This window comes from Plectropomus leopardus, chromosome 1, assembly GCF_026936395.1.
Source record: "Plectropomus leopardus strain MGB_pleo_1.0 chromosome 1, ASM2693639v1, whole genome shotgun sequence".
Taxonomy (NCBI): Eukaryota; Metazoa; Chordata; class Actinopteri; order Perciformes; family Serranidae; genus Plectropomus; species Plectropomus leopardus.
The window spans coordinates 39,314,504-39,341,511 of NC_142176.1; the positions used below are offsets into that span (position 1 = coordinate 39,314,504).

A 27,008-nucleotide genomic window follows, 5' to 3' on the forward strand; every position below is an offset into this window, starting at 1 on the left:
CGTCACACCAAAACAACCTAGATTGATTAAAAGCTCTCATATGGAGAACCCCAGTAATGAGTCCTTAAACACAGAAATGAATTAGGATTTAAGCAGCTCTATAATGCTCTACTACCTTTGCAAGTAGAGTTATTATCATACAATACTTATTTTTAATGTAATGTTTTTCTAAACATGGTAAAAACAAAACAACTGTTAAAAAATAGATTTGATTTAGATTAGTCTGAACAAGCAAAAAAGGTTAAATTTACTTAAATTTACTGTTAAATATTTATATTATTGCATTTAAATATTCAAAGGCATCCAATCATCTAACAAACATGACCAGAGACAAAAAGCAGTCATTTACTTCTCAGTCTTTATTACCAAAAATACAATGGCAAAGTAGTGACATAATACTGCCTATGATGTTCTAAAAATAAATAAACATAGAGCAAGTGTCTCACTGTTGTCAGAAGCAGTTCCATGTTGAACCGCATTACAAAATTGACTTTGAGCAAAAATACACTGATCAGGACAGACATGTTATCTTTTCAGCCTCCTTTGGTTTAAATGCACGCAGCCCAGTTTGCAATAATTAGCTTAAAACTGTCAGTTATCCATCAAACAGACTGGGAGTAAATAAGAACAAGCCAAAATTCATTCTAAAACTTTTTTTGTTTCAATTGGGTTTTTTTTTAACAAGATCATTAAAAAATAGATTATATATTTAAAAAAGTCAGTTTTAAGGTTCTGCAGTATTCATCTACAATATATACACTTAAAATACATTAGGAAAGTGTTTGAGCTCATTGTTAATAATTTAAGAGCTGTTTCACATACTTGGTTTATTGTTTCAGTGTTGCCAAAACTGCTGAATAAAACAAACAAAATGGATTATATGGAAAACCTACATAAGTGTGATATAATACACAACGTGAAATGTCACAATAGTTGCCCTCAATACCACCAGCTGACTAATGTGAAAATAAAACATGGATCTACATCAAGAGCATGCAGACATGTGACTGAAGTTTTGGCAGAGAGGTCAACATTTTAGCTTACATACAAATAATACCTCAAACTGAAAGGCACAATAAACCAAGACAAAAAACCTCCAAACATTTATTTTCCTCTTAAATAAGCTAATTTGGCACAAAGTTCTGTAGTTGTGGTGTGAATTAAATCTGACAGACTGTGGTGAATGCTCTGGTGAATGCTCTCAGAGGCAGCAGACACTTGCTTTTCATACTCGCAGTGTCTGCTGCCTGTGTTGACACACTTTTGCAATTTGTGACAGCAGATGGAAAATATCACAGCATGAAAAATCCTGCTTGACCTAAATGCATCTGCCACCAGGGGAACGACCCAAGATGTTATTTAGCCCCACCATACAGTACAAGTATGGTCTTCACTTACTAAAATAATCGTAGATATCGGACATCATTTTGCTTTACTTAAAATACTATATTGTTATAATCAAAGCTCGGTATAAAAATTCATAGATCATGACTACTTGTTATTTTTCTCCATGTCTGGCTGACACACTGCAGTGCTGACTTTGCTGCTCTTTACAGTGTCAAGTTATTGTGAACACCAGCACCGTGCAGCCAGAGTTCAGAGAGCTTATTACTGCTTAGATGTTATTTTTTTTTGCAGCCTTGGTGATCATGTCTTTTTGTTAGAAAACTGAGTACACCACCCCTGGATTTTGATTTTCAACAACTCCTGTGAAAAGACCAAAGCCAATGACAAATGTATCCTACTGGTGATACTATTGTATTTGCATCCAGAGCCTGATATATCGTATTCCTCTATATTCGCTCTTGTACCACTTGTACACGACCACAGTGCAGTTTATGTCAGTCCCAGAGACACTGCACAAGCACATAGCCATAGCATCATGTGACCTAGAAAAGCCAAAAAAAGTGTTTCCATTGCAGTTTTACAAAATATGGCTTTTTCGAATTGTCAGAAGTACCACCTCATGCAAGCACAAAAACGATTTTGCGATAAACAGAGTTGTTTTTAAACTGACTATTTGCATTTTTTATTTCCAATTTCAATTTGTGCAATTTGAGGGTTATTGGAACGCTGTCTATTGTCAAGTAGAAAATTGTTTGCAGGCCACCCTGCAGTCTATCACTGGCAAAATGTAGCCCGCAGGCTGTAAATTGAGTTCCAGTGGAGTAATGCATTGTTGGTTTTGGTCTTTTTGTGGGATTTGCTGACAGTAACAAAAATATGTGGCACACCATTCAACTATTAAGCTTTTAGAGCATGATGAAATTTCCAAATGCACCAAAGAACAAAAAACACAATCAGATAAATTTAAACAAACAACAGTTTAGCCAGATTATCAAAACTATTTTTGGTAGTAATACCTCATTGGAAAATAAAACTGTGTGCTCACTATGGTAAGTACGGTGGCTCAGAGAGATGAGGGGGCTGGGCTGTAAGCTGAGCTGTCAGTTTAACAAATGATCGGACAGAGAGCAGAGGGCTGCGGTGTGTCTGGTCTGTCCAGTATTTAATTCTCACGGCTCATTTACATGCAGGTTAATCGTTCAGGAGGAGCAGTAAAGTCCCACTTTTATTTAAGTTTTTGATTTAAACACATTATCAACTTAATTCTGCCACGTGGCCCTGTCAATTAAAAGCCGGACAATTTTTCCCGTCTCTCATAATGAGAATTCCAGGTCTTTGAGATTTAATTTAGCCACGATGCTACACATATGTGAAGACACAATTTCACTCTGTTATGTCAGGTGAAGAAGGCAGGGGAGATGAATTATGGATATTCCATTTTATCTTAATTTCCTCAGCGTGTGCAGCGTGTGTATGTGGATCACATGCTGATGGCTGCCTGATGGGACGGTGCGATACACAACGCTTGAGACACAAAGAATTATCTTCAATCTATGTTTAATTTGCTGCTGATTTCAATGTTTAGATGCAATGCTGATGTTTTTTTTTGGCAAGATTGCAGCAGAAACAGGAATGTTTTCCTGTAAGGCTCTCCAGTGATGGCAGCATGTCCCAATGGCACCGTTTGAATCTACATTTAGACATATTTTGGTTGTTTCGAACACGCATGTGGATGACTACATTATTATCCTCACATTCAACCACTTCTCTGCACAGTCAGCATTAGCTGAGATATTAGGGTTCAATTTTTGTCCTTTCAGAAAAAAAGCCATCTGCTGCTGTTCATTCTTTATGAAAAATAACTTCCACGCAGAGTTAATCCATCACAAGAAAGATCTGATATTACGATAGTATTACACTCCTGCCTCCCGTCAATCGCATGAGAGCACACAGGAGAACTGTGCCAATAAACCTCAGAAATAAACATATCACCATCCAAACTTTATTTTCACATCCATGTCTTAGTATGTCAGGTTTGTTGAACTGGAACAGCGGCCATTTTCAAGTTTGACACTAGAAAGTTTGTATTTTAAAAACACTAACAGAAAGAGCAAAGGTTATTATAAAAATGTTATTATATACAATGGAAATTGCATGGGCTTAAAAAAACAGGCTATACCCTCAAAGACAACTCTAAAAGCGAGCCGAGCACCACAATCACAAGTGAAAACAGGTGATTCAGCACATCTTCCTGCTTTCAAATATTCAGGCACCGATTAAATTAACAGCCCTACCTATGCTAACTTCCCTTTGGAACATTCCTTTTGTCCACGTGCCTTAAAGGGATAGTGCAGATTTTTTTCACGTGGGGTTGTATGGGGTACATAACCATAAACAGTATATTACAAACAGTAGATATCGCACAGCAGGCTCCCCAGATTGAAGAAGCAGGCTGGTGTCCAACATGAAAGCTAAGCAATGTACTGCTGTGGATGGGGGCCAGCAACAAAATTGATCTTAACCACCTAAAAAAAAGTCACACAAGTGTTTGCTATAATGAGCTTTTTCACTGCTGTACCTTAATGTCACACTGATTTCCAATGGGAAAATGAAACTGTTATATCCCTCTCTTCAAGGCCACACTATATTGAGAGAATAAAAGTAATTTTACATTGCTCAACACAGGAGCTGTTTGTCTAACCCTTTGAAACCTGGAATGCCATCTCCCACATGCGTTTAAACCTTTAAAACTGAGAAAACTGGTTTAATTTTGTTTTATTTTTTGTTTCTTCTGTTTCTTTCTTTCTTTATTTTATAACATAGCTATAAAGGAAATGAGTAACTTGGAAAGAGATATCCCAAAAATTGCAAGAAATCAGGAAAAGGTGACAAGAAATTAAGAAATTGACCTGCAAATTAGTTTTAAAAAGAAGAGGGGAATTAAATATAGGGAAAACTATCCAGAGAACTATATTTATGATGATGATTATTTTAATTATTATTAAATATATGATCTATTTAGTTTTTTGTTTGGGGTTATTTTAATTTTTTTTTTCTATTTTCTTTTTTATGCTAAATTCCAGGTAAATTTCTTGTAACTAATAGCTTGCAACGTCTTCCTGTGTGTTTGAAAGAAATAAAACTTACTTGCTCATGTTCCAAATGGTTCAAATGGTTAGTTTGGATTCACCATAGCCATAGAATAACACTAACCAGCTAACTGAAGCAGCAGTTGACCAGCAGCTCCTGTGTTCAGCGAGCTAAAGAACTGTTTTGGTCAATAAAATCTGGTGGCCTTGATGCGAGCATGGATGGAGAACGCAAACAGTTAATGGCTTCTCTGTCAGAGCAGAGTGTCAGACGGAAAGGTTAAGCACTGAAAATTCTCTCTATGTAACGTATACTTGAACTGATATCATTTTTTCTTAGGTGTCTACAATAGTTTTTGCTGCTGGTCCCATCCACAGGAGTACGTTGCTTAGCTTCGTTTCAGACTCCTGCCTGCTTCTCCAAACTGGGGGCGTGCCGACTGACATCTACTGTATGAAACACACTGACTACCGGTGAGCACCCCATACAACCTCACTTCAAAAATTATGAACTATCCCTTTGAACCCATAACTGTCGTCGGGAGACTACAATCATTTCCACTTTGCTCTGGTCAACTTCCGCTCCTCCTTTGAAAACTACAACCGTCTTCTCTAAAGACGCTACTTTTCTTTATAAACCACCCAACAGGTAAAATTACAGTCACTCATACATACAAAAATGCAAATAATTATTAACATTTGCCTCTTTAAATGGCATAAAAGAAACATGCATACAAATAAACGGATAAATATTAAACTATATTCAAGCTGTGATCCATGCCTTTAGGCATTGGTGAGTGTGAACACGTACCTCCTTAACTAGGCTAGAGCCTCAACCGTGTTGCATCAAATACATTAAATATTACAGTAGCAATAAAAGAGCTGCCTTACGGTCAATATATGAATTAGACTGGAAAATATGTGAATCTGTTCTTTCCACTTTTACTGAGGGATTGTATGGTTTTGTGAGGTATGAACTTGTCCCTGTGTATTGAAAAATAGACTTGGATTCGAACTCAGGCTTGTCCCTTGAAACTGAAATAAATTCCCTACAGACACATTTGCGTCTTTTTAATGGATTATAACATTGTTTTCATTATATATGCTTTTTTTTTTACATTCCTTTTGAAGGATATGCCACTCAGAAAATAATTTCATATGTTTTCTCGACACCCATTCAAGGAGTCTGCGTTGAATAGCATTTTTAACCCTTGGACACCACAACCAACCTAACCAGAGAACATTCTGAGTAATGACAATGAGCTGCTATAGTACAATAGATGTGAAATGCTTACACCTTTTTATCCACTGAACCACCTTGAGGTAAAGAAACAAGAGTGAAATACTTTTGTTGGCAGCAGATGGTTGTAAGAGTGAAGGGTCAGTGTTAATAGAAAAGAGAGGGAGGGGGCTCTCACTCTGCTGTTTGGAGGCCGACTTGTGCTTCTGGTTGCTGCTGCTCCTTGTTGAGGATGATGCTGATGATGTCGCCCTCGTGCTCCTTCATGTGTTCCATCAGTCGCTCTTTGCTGGTCGACTCAAAGCCGCAGATACAGCAGCAGAACAAGAGCACGCAGTATTCCATGCCGGGGCCGGGGATGTGGGCCTGGCCTGTGCGTGGCTGGGTCTGGGACTGGAGCTGTGCAGGCTCCTTCCCCTGTGGGCTCAGAGATTCACCCGGCCACTGTGAGGGGTCCTGGATGGGTGTGGGTAAGCCCGCTGAGCTGTCCACAGCCAGGCCAGATGCTGCTGTTGTTGTTGTCGTCACTGATGTGGGTGCTGGGGGTGGCTCCACTGGGCCCTTTGCTCTGTCCTTTGAGGGCGGGGCCACCACAGCACGCTCTGCCATCGACTCCAACACTGCTGACAACTTCTGAGGAGCTCTGAAGGAAATAAAAGATGAAATCACTGACGAAGAACACAACAACAGAGGGAGCCAGATTAAGTTGTAAATCTCACTCTTGAGGTCTGTTGGCCCGCTGAGGTCCATTTCTAATTGCCTGTGTACTTTTCTTGGTTTTTGACATCTGTTGGATGATTGATGTATTAAGTTCTTCACTGCCCATAATCTATTATCCCTGTGATACAGCGTGTGTTTTCAGACAGCTGGCAGTTACTGGTTTCACTCTTTGGGCTTGTAAACCATGAACAGTGAGTACAGTGAGGAACAAACACATGTTCATTTAACCTTTAAAAGTGGCCAAGTGTCAGATGTTTTTTTCAGAATTTAAACTGTCTTACAAAAGCCATCTTAAGTTTTAATTAGTTTTTCAAATATTAGCTTATTGGTTAAAAGAAAGCATACATTTAATAGAGACATTTGCACATTCAAAGGAGACTCACCGCAGTTTTTAAAGCTTGTTAGTGCCAGTGTCAAACAAATCTAACAATCTGCATTGATTGAAAGGGCACACAAATTAAGTGCAATATTTATAGACCTGTACAACTTGCAGAAAATACTTCACTTAAAGCTGCACTCAGCAACTTTTTACATAGCGTGCTAAAAATTGTGGAATAAACTATTTAGGCTTTTACTGTAAGGAACATCATAAAAATAAAAAAGAAGAAATATGGGAACATTTTCAGAAAACCATGTTTGTAATTATAATAATTTTGTATCAACAATAATGTTACAGAAAATCATTTAAAAAATATGTAAAATAAACATACATATATACTTTTTTTCAGCAGTTTTTAGGGGAATTTCTTGTTGGTATTTGTTTTTTCCTTATTTATTTTGTGCTTATTTTCAGATAATTTTCTTGAAACTATTTAAAGCATTTTTGCTCATTTTTGGATCTTGTCTTTTGAAGTTGTTTTTTTTCACCCAATGTTTTTGAAAGAAATCAAACCAAAAACTGGGGTAGGCAGCTTGATTTTGGCATCACTGAGCAAAAATCCCATAATAAACTTCAAGCATAATTGTGATTCAAGTGGTTTAAGAGAAAACTAGACACCTGCTCTTGGCTCTCTTTTCAGGCTGTTTTCAGAAAATCTCGCCCAAGATGGGGGACTGGCCAATCAAAGGTCATTTCAAGAGGAGGGTGTTCCTACTGGCTGTTTTACAAATGCAGATGTGTGTGCACGTCCTTTTGGTGGAAGCCTGATTCAATAATGGGGAATCCTGCAGAGTTCTAGTTTTGGAAGTGCTGACACTGCAAAGCAGCCCAAAAAATGGTTCAAAACATGTACAGAGCTAAAAATCATCTACTGCCTGATAATATCCAAAAGTTGCTTCAAATGAAAAAAAGTTCACATGATTTCAGAGGAATTTGTATGTTCAGAAACAGTTAGTGAGAACTAGTGCTACATGTCATTGTATTACAGTCAAAGGTGTTAATTTATAGAACAGCTTATATACCGTCGATATTTGCAAATCCAGACATGAAACCTCGAAGAAAGACAGAGTGCAGATTTCACTGAACTCGAGTTAATCTGTTTACCGGCTGCTCTGGGAGATGGCCTCGTTAATGGCTTTGTTAACTTGCTCGTAGTTGTAGTTCTGGTCTCCGGCGTGCTTCCACATGTGTGATTTGAGGGACGGGGGATGACTGCACACATAGCCACACAGAGAGCACCTGGAAGAGACGGGGGGAAATTAGAAGAACAAAAGGAGAGGAGATGAGCGACAGAGTGAGAGCGGATCAAGTCGAGGTTGATTTAATATGCCTGCTGAGGTTTGACTAATCCTTCTCCTACTTTCTATCAAGAGGAATCATCCTGACTCAGGACTCCACAGGGGATACTGAGCTTTACAGGCAGAGACGAAGAGCGGAGCAACGAAAGAGGATTTACAGCACACCAGTGAAGTCATTTCACAAAATCAGAGGAGTAATGGATCATGTCTTAATGAACTCTTTAAATGGAATCTGTTTATTTTTTATATTTACATAAATATTGCAACAGGCTGACAATAGCGAAGGTGTCTAATGTTAACCCCCCCCCCCAAAAAAAAAATAAGAAATGGTATAGGGTTATAGTCAGAATATGCTTTCGTTGTGGCCGTTCTTACTCAAATCAGTCCCTCTCATGTCCTCCTCCTACCTCATTATGTGCGGTGCTAAATCACTCGTCAGACAAAGAACAGCATTGTCTGTGCTATATCTGCCGTATGGAAACGTGGGCATTCCAGGCTCGCAGGTACTGATGACTGAATAAGTGGAAATCAGCAATCAGCGCCTTGCTCAAGGTTGAGGAAATGTAACATTTTAAGGAGGACACAGTTATCACTCCTCTTCTCTCTCCAAGCACCAGCCAATAATCTTGCAATCAGAAGCTTATTTCAGAAATATATTTGTAATGTGAAGATGTATGTATTTCTTTGTACAAGCATGTATATGTATGTTTGTACAAGTATGTGCATGCAACCCAGGGGCCGACCGATACCGTTTTTTCAGGGCCGATACCGATTATAAGTAGTTAATGAGACTGATAACCGATATCTGGAACTGATAGGCATTCACAATAAAAATGAAAATCTTTCTGGCAATATTTAGAATTTGGAATATAACAAACTGCAAAAATCTTTGCTGGAATGCCTTCAGCAAATGTTTAATCAAAACTGAGACTTTCAACATCATATATAGCAACTTCCTTGCAACTTTTTTAAAATGAATCTTACTAAATTTAAATAAAAAATGAATAAATAAAACTAGCTCCCTGATGTTAACAAAGTAAAAGTTCCTCCTATGATGACACTTTCTTTGCAGTTTTAACTAATTTCATCAGCACTCATTAAAATAAAACGGCAATACAGATAATTGGCAAAATTCCAAATGTAATGAGTAGCTATATGATTATCTAAAATGCCGATTTATTTGTTTAAATGTAAACCCAAAGCACGGGATATATCCTTGTATACTGCCATGGAAAAGAAATAAAAATTGACCTTTAAAAAAGGAAGCTTATTTCTCAACTTTCCAGGCTGCTGGCACCACAAGAGACACATAGATTCTGATAACTTCTGTTGGTGAGGTACAGCTTTTCATTCGCACCTCAGAGGTCCAGTGGTCATTCCTATCATTCCTCTCTGTGGTGGATTTGTGTCTGAGGTTTCTCACCTGTACTGCTCCAGCAGCTGCACGGCCTGGTGCTCCTGAGGGTGCCTCTTCATGTGGCTCTTTAAACTGTTCATGTTAGTGGTGGCAAAATCACAGCTACAGCACCTGGCAGATGGAGAAAACAGAGGTGAGAGATGAGTGAACATGGAGATAGAGCGTTGAGTTAAAATGTTGAAAAAAGTCAAATGAAAGTATGTTGCAAAACGGCATACTATAGCATGAGGAAAAAATGGTCTAAAAATTCATTGTTACAAATGAAAAAAAAAAGTCATAGTATAGCACTTTGAAGAACATTATACAATTATACATTATATATATTATACAATGCGGAAGAAAGGCTCCACAGAGGGAACATTAAAAGTGTTGAAAGATCAGGACAGCCTGTAGCTCGTCAGATCCAGTGTGCACCCCACATGCCTAAAGCCTTGCAGTGACCCAGGTTTGAGTCCGGCTTACATGCTTTGCTGCATGTCATATCTCCTTCTCTCCCCCTGCTTTCCTGTCCCTCTGTTTAACTGCCCTATAAATAAAAGGGAAAATGCCTCCAAAAAATAATCTTAAAAAAAAAAGAAAAAGTTGAAAAAAAGTTATAGTTTAGTATGAGAGGATACTCCATGCTATAGCATGTGGAAAAAACGGCTGGAAAAGTCATTGTTCCAGATGTCAATAAAACTTATGGTACAGCATTTAGAAGAATATTATAGTGTAGAATGTCAAAAGAAAGGCCCAAAAAGTCAACATTTTAAATGTTGAAAAATGGCTAACCATAGTAGGGTTTGGATGTGGGGTCAGGGTTGGGGCTAGGGTATGGGCTAGGAATTTATCATTCTAAATGTCAAAAAAGTCATAGTATAGCATTTCGAAGAAGTTTTTTGGTGTAGAATTTCAAATGAACAGTCCAAAAAGTCAACATTTAAAATGTTGAAAAAAGTCATACTATAGTATATCGCAAAACGCCATACTATAGCATGTGGAAAAAATAGTCGAAAAATTCATCGTTCCAAATGTCAAAAAAGGTCATGGTATAGCATTTTGAAGAACATTATAATATAGAATATGCAAGAAACAGTCAAAAAAGTCATCGTTCCAGATGTTGACAAAAATTATGGTACAGCATTTTTAAGAAGTTTATGCTGTAGAATTTTAAAAGAGCAGTCCAAAGAGTCAACATTTAAACACTCTGCCTTTTGAGGTCTTCGTTTTGCTTCTTTACACTCGAAGCCTAAAGGGAGATAAGGGATTTACAGCCAAACAGAGAGGAAATTGCCACTTTAAGAAAAACAATAACTCACAATGTTTTCGACTTTGTTGTACTTTGGATGTTGCGGTTGGAAGATGAAACTGGCCTTTAAGTTGCTCAGAGGCAAATGCTGCACAAGGTCTTCAGACAGAGGCTACGCTCCGCTCACAGCCACTTGCACAGCGTTAAAGTAAAGTCAGACAAAACAAAGACTTGCACTTGATAATGCGAGATTTACTGGGGCTAGAATACTAAAAAGATGGATCTGACTGACCAAGAAGAAAACAATTCAGTCTTAGAGAACATTGTTTCATTAGAGAGTAATTGCTCAAATTCATTTTATTAACACTAAATTGGATGAAGCGTTACTTTTCCAAATATTAAAAAGAAATAAATCTTTCATAATAATTATCTTTTTTTTTTTATAATTGCATTTTTATGCATGTTGATCAGTCCCCTTTTCCTCATATTTTAGCTTCTATCATACGTGTTACTACAAGAATACTGCAATGGCCAGGGTGGTATGATTACTCAATCTCTGTATTCCAACAACACTGTCCTGTGGATCATTTGGAACACAAGGAGAGAACTTTCTACTACATCATAACAAATACATTTATGTGTAATTATTGTGCTGCCTGTGGCTTGTTGTGAGAGCTGAAAATAAAGTAGCCTTGCCTGAAGGAAAACGAGGCAAACCTAAAGACATTCTGAGACACTGCGTCCAGCTTTAGACATTTAGAGTGGGCAAAAATCTGACATGGAGGCAGTGTATAGGCTGTATTTGGATTAATTACAACTGTTTTGAACACAGTAGAGAAGTACATTTGTGGTACAGGAGTAGACTAAAATTAGTGTTTAGGTTTACTTTAACTGTGAAATTGTATCACCATTTAATTTTATTGCAATGGTTTTGTGGCGGCCTGCCACGATTACAACACGTGCCACCACAAATAGCTTTCTTATTTTTGGAGCTGGGCTGCTCATTCGGGGCGCTGTTAAAATATATCTACTGTTCGGTTTTTCATTGCATCCCACTCTTGGAGTGCACAGCGTACTCTGGGTGCAGATGGAGCAGTGGAACATCAGCTGCACTGAAATAGAAACTGTTCACTTTGTTGGGTGTAAACGTCTCCATTAGCCCGTAGCAGCTGCACCTCTCATCCATCGTTCTGATTAGTTCTGAACAGGTCAATGGATCAATTATTCACCCCGCGGGTCACAGACTTCTGCGGAGGAATAAAAGGAACGCATGGAGAGCTCCGCCTGCGCTGCGTTCACAGACCCACAAAAACCCCAAGATGATACAAAGGGACAAACATATATAATGGTGCATGGCTGAGACACCAGAAAGTAACTGTTCTAAGCCAAGACATAGTCAAATGCATAACCTCCTGTAAAAAAAGCAAATTGGCATTTTTACGCTCCAGTTTTTGTATGGAATGGAGAAACAAGATATAATATGTAATTAGTGAGTGTTAGAGGTGCTAAAAGGCAAATTTTTGTTATGTTAGGACTGAGCCAGGCTAACTGTTTACTGTGTCCAGTCTTTGTGCTAGGCCACGCTAGTTGGTTGTAGATTTAGATTTATTGTAGAGACTCAACACTGCTCAATCTTCACATCTAATTTAGCAAATGTCAGACTATTGTTTGAATTACACACTGTGTTTCCAGAGGATAACACCTTAACATATTAAAAGTTCAAATGCTTGGTGCCCAGCAGCTGAGTTGGTAGAGCGGGCACCTCATATACAGAGACTAAATCCTTGCTACAGTGGCTGCGGGTTTGATTCCAGCCTCAGCCCTTTGCTGCATGTAATATCAAACAAAGGCAAAAAAAAGCCCAAAATATAATCTTCAAAAGTTCAAATGCAGTATTCACTGACCACTAAAGGGAAGATCACACTGAGACGCATCATGACAAGCAAAACCGCTCCAAAAACACCTTGGAAACGCATCTGGAAAAAACAGGAAGTGCCTGTGGAGAGAGGCTGCGTGCATGTGGATAAAAGTAACACTAACAAGCGGTGCGACTCCGCTCCTTGAGCAGAAAAGTAAAATATACTTTAACTTTATGTACGCCTGAAAAACCAGCAGAAAAATGCGTCGCACAGCAGCGATGCTTTTCGTCTTTGCGTCTCCCCTAGCGCTACAACACAGACACATCACCACAAATAATTACATTCACAGAAAATTGTAATCATAAGCAGATGCAAACAGCCTATAATGCGGCATCAGACATCTTCAGAATGCAGCTGTGATACTCTCCCTTCAATTTCTTTCACTTTATATAGATACAATAAGCAACATCATGCCTTTCCAAATGACTCTTGTGTAAAGGTTTATGATCTAGTGCAGTGCAGCACAGAACAGCACAGTGAGCACTTTAAATGGAAATGTTTTGGCATTTGATTTCAGTGGAGAGAGCAATGAATACCAATAGAGCTTTAGTCCCTGAAACATAATTAGGATGGGCATTTTTGCTCTCTATGCCAATTACATCTCTGTTAATAACAAAGGAGGGAATAGTTAAATATGAGCATTAGTCCAGTCTGTGGCTTCCCTTCACATTCTATTGTTATGCTATCAAAATTTGAGATGCTAACAGAGACAATCTGTATTACCATAAAATGTTGCCTATTGGGGCCTTTTACGCTAATTCCACTAATTGCATATTGTAGCTCCTATTAAAGTATTGCATTGGTGTTTTAGCAGGGGACTGTAGACTGGTACACGCCTCTCACAGCTGCTGTGAACAGACACACAACAGCTCATGTGTTCACAGTCATGCCTGAAGACATAATGCAAAGGAACAGCGCATACACGTTGACATTTGAAACAGCGCAAGACATTTTTGGTAAAATGAAAGGCTGAACATGTGGCACAATGTTTATAATACATTGTAAATGCGTGCAGTCTGCAAGTCCTAGGACACTGGCACTTTTTCAGCTTTAATTTGAGGGTGTTTACATCCAGATTGGGTGTAAAACAGTAACCCTGTCATTATCCATCTGTGCTGTAATTAAAGCTTAATGTCAGTCTTAGTTTAATTTCATGTTAAATGTGCTGAAGTATAGAGAAAAAGCAACAGAACATGTGCTGTGGCCATTACATCTATAGACCAAACTGCAGTTCCAATTTGCAGTTCAACATTTCTTTTAGATATAAATGCTTTCTTTTACTACGTGTAAATGTCTCGGTCTACATTACAGTGTCAATAGTCTGCAACCACGGCCACACATCCATATAGGTTAACTAGGCAGTTGCCTTGGGCGGCATCTTAGCAGGCGAAATGTGTGCCAACTATTCATGCGTAAAATCACACAGTAACCAAAAGCAGTAAGTCCAGGCTCCTAGCATACTAATCTACACTTTCTGTTGATACACTGAATTGTCGAAACGTGTCAATCAAGCTGCACCAACTGACACCAAGTTTGACTGTCTTTGGGGGAAAAAAAAAATCTTTACATGTGAATGCAAGTCTAAGGGATCAGGGAACATTATTGTCTGAAAGATTTCTGTGTTTCATCATAGTTGGATGTTGACAAAAAGGGAGCCTAAAAAGGCCCTGGCTCGTTTATTCATCAAGAAAAGATGTTGCGTTGTGCCTTTGTTATAAACATTTTTTTGGAAGTGAGAGAAAGCAAGCTCTTTCAGGAGACGGTGTTAAAGATTTGGAAATATGTCAAGCATCCTTGGTGACTATGAAAAATCAGTTGAGCATGTGTAAGGTTTTCACGAGTGGAAAGAGTTGGACCTAAGTTTGGCCTTGCAAAACGCTGTGTGTACTTCTGAAAGGTAAGCTTTCTTTGCCCTCTAGTCATGAAGTTGCAGTCTATTAGTCATATATGTTGGATGCACCACTGCAGAAAGTGTTAAATATAGAGAGATTTGCACTGGTATTATTTAGTTTGAAGAGCTGATGTATTATTTTTAAGAAATACCTTTGTGTAGTCATCACTTTGCTGTACGGAATTTAAAACCAGGTTATTGAAGTTATTATGAAATGCCTGCATGATGAATCATGCATACTTTGATACTGTTGACACTTATATTAAGTACTTGTACTGCCCATTTGCGTGACGTGTAAGCAATCTAGTGTTTGTTGTTGCTGTTTTTTGCTTGATGCGTTTTTGGCCTTTGTGTGTTATTGCTGGTATGGTGCATTGCAAATAGAGGGGCGGCATAATTGTTTCTTGCCTAGATCAGCAAAAGTGCATGTGCTGGCCCTGACTCCAACGCATAGTTTGATAGATCCGAACACTTTGCAAAGGCAAAAAAAGTATCTCTGCATGTCAGCATTTAAAGTATAATGTTTAAAGTATGATGTCATCTATCCTCATGAAAGCAAAAGGGCGAGGGTAAAAGTGTGTAGACACAAAAGCAACAGTGCTTACACATGTGAGTACACATTGCTGTCTTTCCGCCAGATCTGCTTTTTTCAGGCATCTACAGCTATTTTCTTTCTTACCCAAGTTTGCATGCTCTCTCGTTTTAATCTTTTTCAGTGCACTTTTATATATAATAATTATATCTGAATCATAGAATATTTTCTACTTCTGTTCTCACACCATTGGCCAAAAGGAGGGTTTACCATTCTGCTTAGAAACAGCAATTAGATTGTATCTGACCTTTTCTAGAGCAGAAAAAAAATCCTGTCGTGTGTGTATTTTTATACGTACATTTAACCTTAGAGCACAGGCGACAGCAAGCTGTTAAGAAAGCTGACGCAAACATCTGAATGTGTTCACAACTCATGGCAGCCTTGTGTTAACACAAATGCTGAGTGCTAATGCGGAGTGGGGGATAGAGAAGCAGTCAGTTACGCCTAGAGAGAGTGTGACTGAGCCTCAATAGTGAGATCGCTGTTCTGGGCTGAGCATTACCGGGCATGTACTGCCATCTAATGGACCTTTCTGAAATAACAAGTACAGGTCAAGAACTTGAATAGGAACCAGCAGATCAAAAGTGAGACTCATAATCTGGCAACTATCTGGTTCTGGCTGAAACAGGAACTGAAAACTGAAATGCAATATTAAGTGACCACTAACACTACTTCACAGGACACAATAGAGCCACAGAAATCACACTGAATGCTAAACATATATTCTGTTCACTTACTTTAAGTGAATCAATATTTTACCAGACATTCGACTGAAGTTTCAGTTCTAATATGTAGTAAAAAACTAAGAATTGCAAATCTCTGAAACCGATGTAAAGCTCCTAATCTAAATCCCCTCTAAGGCAGGATAATGTCTGCAAAATAATTAACACAGAAGTCTGTTCCAATTTGCAACAGATAGGAAATGTGTAATCAGTCCCCAAAAATATGCAATCAGTCTCCAAAAAATACAGATTGGTGTCTGCTTCATTAATGCCCTGTCATTACAGCTAAATGTCATATGTAATTTCTGCAACTACTGTTAACATAATCAAAAAATATCACTCGGTGTGATTGCAAAACCAACAATGTTTGTCGTCTAAAACTAACAAAATCCAAAACTTTTAAAGGAGGTAGAATGAAACACAAACAGTGTCAAAGTGCTTTCCACTGGAACTGCTATCATGGCATGTTTGACTATGACCATAAATGCTGTAATAAGAACAATATTACCTTGTCTGGCTATGTGAAAACTACAGTATGATATCGACAGTACTAGTTTAAGTGTATCATTTGGTAAAATGAACAGGAAACATTGAGGTCCCATCCCAGTCTAATATACAGTATATGCTAGCATTCACTGTGTGCCATAGTTGCGTATCATCATACAACACAATGATTTGTTGTTTCCACAGTAATCATTGATTTTATTAACAGTATTTCTAAATGAAATGCTGATATTGTCCTTGAATCTGGAGTTGTGATAGAAAAATCAGTTAGTTTCTGATGTTTTTAATTACTTCATATGCTTGTTCCATTCCCATACAGATATGAAAGATATGCCATTCTTATCCAGGTGCTCCAGAGCTTTTGTTATTATAAAAAAAAAAAAATCTAAATTCTAACCCAAAACCTAATAGGGGAGGAGGTAAACAGCATAGTATTGTAATATTTTGTGTGGCAATATTGTATTGATACACAGACAACAAATCTAGTATATAAATTATTAATATTGCACACACAAATTAAACTTTTGAACTTTTGAATGCTCTTTCAGTCCACTAGACACATTTTGCTCCAATACAAATGATTGAAGTGAAAAACTTTATCTTATTAAATAAAACAAATGCGGAGAAATTTTACTTTTGGGGACTTAATTTACAGTTGAAAAAAAAGGTAATAGATCACAATAGATGTTTTTGTGTCACTCTATCTGTGGTGTCCCTCTAATGTCCGATATCTTTGCAGGTCCATGAATGCAGCGCAGCAGGCAGAGTTCTTTTATCTCCTTTGCAGCTGAATGTCACTCGTGGGGTGGAAAACTGATCTGTTGATTTGTTCACAGCTGATCAGATAGATAGATAAGAGGAGGTATTTGCAGATTTTTGTTAGTGAAAGACAGTTTTAGACTCAGCAGAATGAACGGTTCAGTTTCACTTTTATGTGCCTGATGTTCTGCTGCGCATCTCTGCTGTTACTGCGCTATAAATAACCCAACGCTGTTTTAATACGGCTTTTAATTAACAGTGGCAGCCGGCCATAGTCTTTGTTATTAATGGGAAACACTGAACCAGCATATCGCAAAACATTTAAAATCACAAAAGCATGATAATATCGTAACATGGGGCCTCTGTTTATCACATTCCTAAGACCTACTGTGGACATTACATCATCCAAAATTTGTCTTTGAGTGTAAGGGCTGGGTATTGATGAAAAAATCATGATATTAGCATCACTACCAGTACCCGTACAGTGACACCGAAACTACTCTAGTTCTTCATTTGCTGCCTTGTTATAGTTTTGTTTTCACTAAATTCAATATCCATCATCTAAATAGAAGCATAAAAGCATAGCATAGAAGCATTCATTGCATAAAATGACAATGCCACTTCTCTCTATCCGAGTGATATTTAACACTAGTGCATTTAAAAAGTGGAGCACAGCCATACTTTACAATGCTCGATTGCATCTCGGCATACTGAACTCTGCGCTCAACTTCACCACACCACAGACTGTATGAGCTGAAGCTGCTGCAGAAGTGGGCCAATCACACATCACATTAAATCCAAGAATGATTAGAAAACATTAAAAAAAAAAATTCTAGATCTGGTTAGAAAAGGGATGGAATGCAGGTATTGTTTGACTGAAAACCTTCATTACTACTTGGTACTGAGTTTTTTTTCAGACGATACCCTAAAGATATCGAGTACCGAAACACAGCCCTAGTAAATGGTATCAGTTGGGTTTATTAGTGAGAGTGGTGCATGTCAAGTTTTTTTTAAAAAAAACTTACCTATAAGGCTTGTCAGAGTTATGAATCCTGCGGTGGTTCCTCACTCCAACATATGTCGAGCTGGTGTAGTCACACACATCACACTTATACATCTTCTGCATACCACATTCTGTAACAGAGATGAAACAAATGGAACAGATCTACACCTTTCTGAAAACACTGAGAAAATCACATGGCAGTATGTGGCAACACAAGAACACTGGCATGGAGGAGTAGCTCTCATGAAGATGTGTGGCAGCTAGTAAATATCTCAGCAGAAATTATCTTATCTTCATATCCTAATACATAATGAGACCATAAAAACATGTCTTACCTTCGTCTGTTACCCGTTCAGCTTCCTCCGCCATGGCCACTGTTTCAGTGACCCGTGTGAGGGCTGCCATGTCACCGCTGAAGCTGTGATGCTCCCTTTCATGACTTCTTAACTGACTCTAAGGAAAACACACACATACACACACAAATGATACAATTTATGCACACTTAAATTGGAATACATGCAGTTAACATTCAAAACAGCTTTTCAGATATATATTTTACCAACTTTGGACCAACCTGCCAGCAAAATAAAAACTAATCTACTAGCTAAACGGATTTGACTTTTGTTGTTTAATGTTTCTTTTAAATTTATATTTCTTTAATTTGTTTTCCACCTCTGGCCTTTAAATTATTTCCAGTTAAAATTATGGCATCCATGTGTTGTATCATGATTTTAATTTATTTATTGATTTATACATACATATATATATATATATATACACACACACACACACACACACACACACACACACACATATATATATTTTTTTTTATATATATATTGTCAGGTTTTACATTTTAGCACTCCTGCATGTAAAGCATTTTGAGTTGCATTTTATTTATGAAAGGTGCTATACAAATAAAGATTTTTTAAATTACTATTATTAAAATTACTATGATTATTATGAATAAGATTATTATTATCATTGATAATAAATAGCTGACAAGGCAAAATAAGTAAATGTAGCATAATAGTTGGTCTAATTATTTAAAGGGGTCTTTTGTGGCCTCTATGTGATGCAACATACATTTAATGGCACAGCAGATATGGAGGTATGGAGAAAAAGATGAGAAACCTGTTTTCTTCTGAAATATTTTATGACAAAATGCTGTTTGGCACAAGTCAGTCCCAACAAAATATATAGACTATAGGCATATCGTGGAGTGTTGATTGGCACGCAGTGATTTTCAGTGACTATGTTTATACGGACAAAATATTCATATTTTTACACTTATTCCGAAAAAGACAACATTCCCACTAGACTGTTTAAAGGGTTAATGAAAATGAATATTCAACTCTAATATTCCTGTTTACATGTAGCTATGAAATCAATTAGCGTCCCCTTACATGTTGTTTAGCAAAACATTTTGCTTCTTTGCATTAAAATAGGATTTTTACAAAGTTTTCCACCAGCGACTTGTTGGACCGTGCAAAAATAGCTTTCCTCTTTCATTCCCTCAAACTGAACTGTGATGTTTGTGTATGTCTATAAACATGTTAATATTCAAGTCTTTCATAATGTTTCAAAATAGGAGTGTCTCTCCCTTTCAATCACAAATGTGAGCTTTTCTTTTGGGCATGCATCCCCCCCCCCCCACCGTCTTTCTACTATTGGTGAGTTGGTTTTGGTACATTGTATCCATAACAACATAAACAGGCAGCGCAATATTAGTAGTCAAAGAATGCTTCTAAAACCAGAGTAATATCAGCATATCCCATGGTCTAATGGGAAAATGCAACTTTTGGGAAAAGGCCAAATTTGGAATATCCAAACAAAATATGTTGTTTACATGATGATCAGTATCAAACTGGGAATACTGTCATATTCAGAATAATAGAATATTAGTGTGCATTTAAACAGAGTCAGTGATGCGCCATACAGGTGTAATAGAACAGACTTTTCCTTTCACAATTAGCTTGTTAGCCCGGCTCCCAAAGCTGCTGGATAATATGATGAACTCGGTGAATGATGAATAATCTCTGCTGCACATGGGCACTGGACTCCCATGATAGCATTAAGGATCAATAGTTTCTCCTTCTCCTTCATCATCAAACCAAAGCTCAAACGCTGGTACTTTGACTTATCTCTTTAGGTCTGAACTCATCTTTAGTGTTTGGGTGGCTGTGAGACAAAAACAGATGCTGACGGGAGACAAGTCTCACAGCAAAAATAATGCTGGTGTTGTGTCTCACACACACACACTAACATATGTCACTGCAGATGTCAAACTCTCTGCATATACAATCTTAGCACAAAAACAAGTGCAAAGACAAAGAATCTGCCAATACTGGGTATGTATTCAACACAGATATTTTTTTAAAGAAATCAAAACATTTATCTTCTGAGATTATTACATAAGATACTCTGTGACCTTTGCTGTGTTACAATTAAAAACTGTCACGTCCTCTCTCAGACTGTGGTGATTAAAGACCATAATCGCCTGTTTACTTCTCAATTTCCTTTGATTTAGAAACAGGTGCTATGGATAAAATCCTCTATTATTTACATACTGTATATACTGTATGTGTGTGTGTGTGCGCATATATGAGAGGACTTAACTAATTGAAACACATTGAAACTGCTTTTAAACTCCACAAAATGCTCAAACTCGTAATTCAGTTGATGAAAAAAAGAACAACAAAAAAAAAAAGGTTGACTGATTTTGAAATTCTGGGTTGATAGCAATAACCCGAAATAACAATTTGGCCCATAGCCAATACAAGTGTTTTTGATTGTTGATTTTTTTTTTTTTTTGGAAACAAAGAAATCTACATTATATGAAATTACTGAACTGTTTTGAAGCCATTCAGTCATTGCACTAACTTTGAATGTGTACAGATTCAATCATTTGTATTTGAACAACCTTGAATATAACCCTTTCACATTTTTGGAACGCCATTAGCCTCGAGCCAAGCTTATCTCAAAGGATTCCCTGAAACTCTAATCATTATAGTTCATTTATTTAACAATCTGATTACTGAGTGTCAGGACTGAAAGATGTGCATGAGCGTTGCCGTCTCCTCACCTTGTAGTGGAAGGCATCTGGGCACTGCTTGCACTGGTACATCCTGGTCTTACAGTGGTGGATCATGTGGCTCTCCAGGTCCTTACTGTCCGAGGCAATGTGCTCACAGATGGGACACTGATACGGCTGCCTCTGCCTGTGCACCCGTAGGTGCTGTTTAATATAGCCCTTATTGCCGCTGCTGTAGCGACACAGGCGGCACCGATACGGTCTTTCGTTGCCGGGGATGTAGTCCACCAGACCACCGTCAGGTGATGCGACCAACCCGTCCATCCCTGGGATGCTGCACATGTAACTCCCAGCTCCGTTCCCTGTGACCACACCAGCAACGGCTCCGTTTTGGAACTGTGCGTTGTCCTGGAGCTCTCTTAAGATATCCTCATCGGAGGCATTCTGGTCTGAGCGCTCTCTGAGCCTTTCGATGACAGTGAGCAGTGACAGGCTGATGCCTGCTTTAGTGGTAGGGCTCTCCTCATCTTCTTCAGCCAGACACAGGGAGCCTAAATCTTCCTCTCTGCCCTCGCTATGAAGCTCCAAGTCCAACAGAGCTGCTGTCGTCCCAGCATCAGAATCCTTCTGTCCAGCTGAGGTCACCTCTACCGGTTTTGTGTTTGGGCTCTGTGCCTGGGCTGTAATTGTCTTCAGACTTACCTTAGCGCTGGAGGTGGGAAGCTCAGGGGTCCTCATAGGCATAGCGACCAGCACCTCAGCTGCCAAGGAGTGCAGGCGGAGCGACTCAGAATGAGTCCTCTTGCGACCAGCTGGGGGGATATTCTCATCACGTGGAGAGTCGCTACTGATTGAGGGTTTAATATCGGCTGCTAATGGCGGACTCTCTGTGTTGCTACTCACACTGCAGTCAGAGACCACCTCCTCCTTAACAGCCACCACATGGCCCCGCTCCTCCTCCTCGGCATCCAGTAAGTTCTTGTCCCTGTCCACATCTGGGCTGAGCAGAAGTGGGTTAGTAGCCATGACTGAATCCTCAGCTGACGGAAGGCGTTCTACAATCACGTTGATATGGCCGGCGCTGTTGGGACTGCTGTTGATAATCTTCTGAGCTGATGACAGTAGGCTGTCCGTGACAGAGGTGCTATCATGGTGACCACCAATCTCCACCTCAGCCTCCGCCTCTGTTGTCACCTGCACCTCCACCATGGGCTCCTCAGAAGTCAGGTCTTTGATAGGATACACACTTTGCTCCTCTTCTTCTGTTTTTGGACTTTCATTGGAAACCAGATGATTTAACACATGCTGTTTGTTCTCTACAGCCATTGGCACACAGAGCTGGAGCTTGAAGGCAGTGGGCAGCTTTTGCAGGCTTTTATCTTGAAGAACTGGAGAAAGAACAACTATTTCCTCCCTGGTTGCAGGAGTGTTAGCTGCTGCCTCTCTCCTTGTGGAAACTCCCTCTTCTTCCTCGAAGATAGGATAAGAGCAGTCAACTAGGCCAGCGTGCTTCCATGCGTGGGTCTTGAGCATTCGTTGCTGGCTGCACACATAGCTGCAGATCAGGCAGCGGTAGAGTCCATACTCCTCGTAGCTATACCATTTCTTTTTCTGTGGTAGCTCCTTGGAACCGTCCGATGAACTTTTGATTACCTCAGTTTCAATACTGCCACTGCTCCTGGTCCAGTCCCCATCCGGCCTTCCTAAGTCCTCTTCTTTGCACTGGCTGTAGGTATCCGTCTGAGTAGAATTACTTCTCAGGTTGCCACCGTTGTCAAAGTGCAGCCTGACATGTGCCTCGAGCTGCCTCTGGTCTCTGGAGGTAAATCGACACTCGGAGCACATGAGGATGAGGTCACTGTGCTGCTCGTTGTGTTGTTTCAGGTGCTCTTTCAGCAGGGGCAGTGTTTGGGAGAGATAGGGGCACAGGCTGCACTGATAGCAAGTCACTGTCCGCTTGTGGTTGCTGGTTACCTCCGTGACCATGGAGGTGACGTTACTTTCACCTGACACGGCAGAAGGAAGAACGCCATCAGCCGCGCTGCCATCTAATCGCACCTCCTCTGCGCTCTCTTGCCCCTTAAAGTTCCTTTTAATTTTCGTGTAGGGAGAGCCTCCTCTGCTGCCCCTGGCCCCTTCCTCACCTCCTCCTCCTCCTCCCCCCGCAGAAGAGGCTCGTTTCTGTCCTGCCAAGGTGCAGCGGCGCTGGGGCCGCTTCTCCACGATTTTGCTGAGCTTCTCAATGACCTGGATGAGAGAATCTGCAGCTTGTTTCTGCTGAAAACTCTGGGAGGCGTCCACCTCATGCTGGGTTTGGGTTTGAGAGAGGGATCCCTGACGGAGTGCTGACGGAGTGGAGGAGGAAGAGGAGGCAGCGGAGGACTGTGTGATGAGCACAGCTACATTGCTGATCTCCTCCATGACCTGGCAGACAGCAGGAAGAAAGAAATGACTGTTAACTGGGTGGTGCTTTGTGATACACTAGGTTTTAACAGATGTGATCCTTTGCTACTAATATGGATACAGTTTTTTTAAGTAAAATTTGGAAAAGTCCAGAATTGTATCTGTCAATCCACACCAACGACTCACACAAATGATTTATTAAATGAAGGAAAATTTTTTTTACAGCAAATCGTAATCACTATAGAATATCTGTCTATGGTATACCTGTAGTATTTTTATCAACCTGTTCATTGTGTTTGAAATGCTAGAAAACAGTGACAAACAATTTGCTCGAGACCACAGAGACTTGATTAATTTGTCTGGTCAAAAACTCAAAGCCAATCTTCATAGTTGAGGGGCTGGAAATTGAGGATGTTTGATAAGTGACTTGAAAATTGTGATTATCAACACATTTGTATATAATTTAAGTTCACTTGTGAATTACTGTGTTTCCCACTGAATTAAAATCAGAGCTGTTTAGATGAGAGGAGCAGCTGCTGCAGAGGGAGTGAAAGCAAATATTAGACTTTTCACTTTCACCGAGCCTTGCATTGTGCTGCTTGCTCCGTCTGTGCCCACAGTACGCTCAGCCCTCTGAGAGGAGTAATTCATAACCAAACCGCATATATAATATATATATGCATATATATGCATATATATATATATACACACAAACACACACACACACACACACACACACACACACACATATTCTAATAGTGCTCCTTATGACAAGTCAGGTTACAAAAATATAAAATCAATATATGGTTGCAGATGTATTAAATGAATGAACGTGTGGGAAACCCTGATATAATTGAACTATAAAAGCACTGCTACTAACAATATTAAGTTATCAATATCAGGTATCTCTACAGGCTTGTTAATAGACTAGTTTGTGTGCATGTATTTTTCCTTTTTTCAAACCTCCAGTGGTGGGCAAGTAATACCTTGATATGATGTTGAAACAAGGAGAAAAGGCCTGCAAATGCATGTTGCATGTTCAGTGAATTATACAGTATATGCTTAGTAAAAAGCACTGAAACTAATAATAATACACGTCTTTACTTTGAGGACTGAACATGTAATTTAGTGTTCTGCACTTTGTATGTTAGCACATAGGGCTGGACATTATATTGATATTATATCGACATTGTGATATGAGGCTAGATATCACTTTAGACTTTGGATATTGTAATATCATAGGGATTGTCTTTTTCTGGTTTAAAAGGATTCCTTACAGTAATGTCATTTTCTGAACTTGCGAGACCGTTCTAGCTGTTCTATTATATGCCTTAATTATGACATAATCTGCAGTTGAAAAAGGTAATAAATACCAAAATTATTTAATGCAATACTCAGCATATCCCAACACATTTAAAACCACCTCATAAAGTAAACCCTGCATTACTATCACAATATTAATTTAAAAATATTGATTAAAAAAAAAGGTGATATTTGATTCTCTCCTTATTGCCCAGCTTTATTAGCACAGCATTTTGTGTTTAAAGAAGGGATATATGAAATTGAATATATAATATATATATATAAGTACACATGTGCATACATAAAAGGCATACAAGCATACATACGTACATACATAAATACATTGGTTTATTACATCAGCAGAAATCAGCATGTTGGCAGTATTTCATTTTAAAGCCAATATCTGCTGATACTAGGGCTGCAAATTATAAACACTTCCCTTAATCAATTACGGGTAAAATAAACGATCTATTAAGCAATTAACTGTTTGAAAAATCATGAAACCTTTATTTCTTTAAAACAGTATCATGAGCATTTTCTTCCTCAATCATAGCTCACAGCAACATATTGCATATATTTTAACTGAAATACATAGTCTCTCAATGAATTGATTAAATTTCACATGTTCAATTAAATTCTTACCAACCGATATATCGATCGTCAAATAATTTTTATCATCCCTAGCTGATACCAATGACATGCTGATATTATCGTTCTCCCTGGTTTAAAGGTAATAATTTAGCGAGTCAGTCTGGCATCATGAGCTTTGCATAGATAAATTGAGTAAAAGCAATTAAAACACACGGCAAAAATCTAACGGTGACCACTGATTCTATTACTTACATTAACAAATGAGGATGTGGTCTTCCTTTAAGAAAATTATTAATATTTTATAAGAAGTTTTGTTTTTTCAGCCAAAAAAAGAAATCTATAATTGCCCATACTGACACATTTTACTACAGTATTTACCAAGGATGAAACAAGGGCATTGGCTGTTAAGAAGAAAAGGGAAGTAGCCCAAATGACCACCATGATAAGCCTGATAGCTTAACTCATTCATGATAAGCTCTGTCACTATTGGTCAATAGACAGGCTTGCAAACACTGCACACCATGTGCATCTGTTTACAAACTAAGCCTGAGGGGAAATAGGCATAAGTCATGTGGCCGAATTCCTTTTATGTCTACAAATCCAAAACTTTCCTCTTTCTCACTTTCTAACCACAAATCACCTTCCTCTTTCTCCCACTTCTGCTTCTGAGCGACTGCATCACAACAGTAGGATGCATAGATGGAGAAGAGTCACCACATGCAACAGTTATTGGCTGCTCTCCAGCATGACAGAAACTGGCCTGGTGTGATTAATACTGGATGCAAGAATAATTCAGTCTTTATAAAATACTTTCTCTATTAGAAATGTCTTTTGCAAGCAATGGATATGTGCCAAATAAAACAACTCATGGTCAGGTAAAGTTGCAAAGATAAAAAACTAAGCCTGCCGTGGAACATTTGATACATTTTTAGGAGGCTGAATGTGACAGTGGTGAGTACAGGCACCATCATGTGCTTTAACCAGTCTCAGATGAGCACCTGTTATGTCAGGATCTAAAAATATTTCATCCACTTTCACTCCCCTGCAGGATGAAGTTGAACACAGCCTCCCAACTCCCACTGACACCCCGAAAAAACACTTGGCTAAATGTACCGGCTAATGCTAGCTAACAGGCTGGAGCTGCTACGACCCCAAAAAACATTTTAATAAAAAGAAAACACGAAATGTGAGCGAAAGGCAGCACTGTTAACTTCACAGCTAGCTTCACAGCTTGCTGCCTGCTATTCAAACACACACACACACACACACACACACACACACACGCACACGAGTCTCACACAGTGCTAGCAGTGGCACACATGAATGTACAAGGGCATTTTAATTATCTTTCCGGTTAATGTGTGACGGAGGAGCGCGTGGCTGTATTTTAATGAAAACATACTCACTGACACGGAAAGGCTCGACGCTCTTTGTCCTCAACACATAAACCTGCTTTGTTTTATTCGTTGGCCATAAAAAGTGGCCTCCCTCTCTCCCACATTGCAAAATGGCGAGGATGGAATATCAGTCACGTGACTTGGAGTTTGGGTCAGGTGACCGGCGCTGGGCA

The 27,008-nt window shown here is 38.9% G+C and overlaps 1 protein-coding gene across 1 annotated transcript; it reads right to left on the bottom strand.

Moving 5' to 3' along the window:
* Positions 1-341: 341 nt before the first annotated feature.
* On the bottom strand, positions 342-27,008 carry znf507 (zinc finger protein 507). The gene is made up of 7 exons (XM_088081032.1): positions 26,845-27,008; positions 21,194-23,566; positions 18,444-18,561; positions 18,131-18,239; positions 9,497-9,601; positions 7,880-8,014; positions 342-6,319 (listed from the first exon to the last, which is right to left on the bottom strand). Exons 2-7 carry the CDS (start codon positions 23,561-23,563, stop codon positions 5,851-5,853), a joined length of 3,306 nt encoding a protein of 1,101 aa, XP_087937158.1. The 5' UTR covers positions 23,564-23,566; positions 26,845-27,008; the 3' UTR covers positions 342-5,850.

Bases quoted from the DNA above. Each gene is read 5' to 3' on its own strand.
- znf507 (XM_088081032.1), bottom strand. From the start codon at position 23,563: ATGGAGGAGATCAGCAATGTAGCTGTGCTCATCACACAGTCCTCCGCT. The intron at 18,562-21,193 runs GTGAGGAGACGG...TGTTTTCCTTAG, and splicing joins CAGATGCCTTCCACTACAAG to AGTCAGTTAAGAAGTCATGA. The intron at 9,602-18,130 runs GTAAGTTTTTTT...TCCATCTGCCAG, and splicing joins AACTCTGACAAGCCTTATAG to GTGCTGTAGCTGTGATTTTG.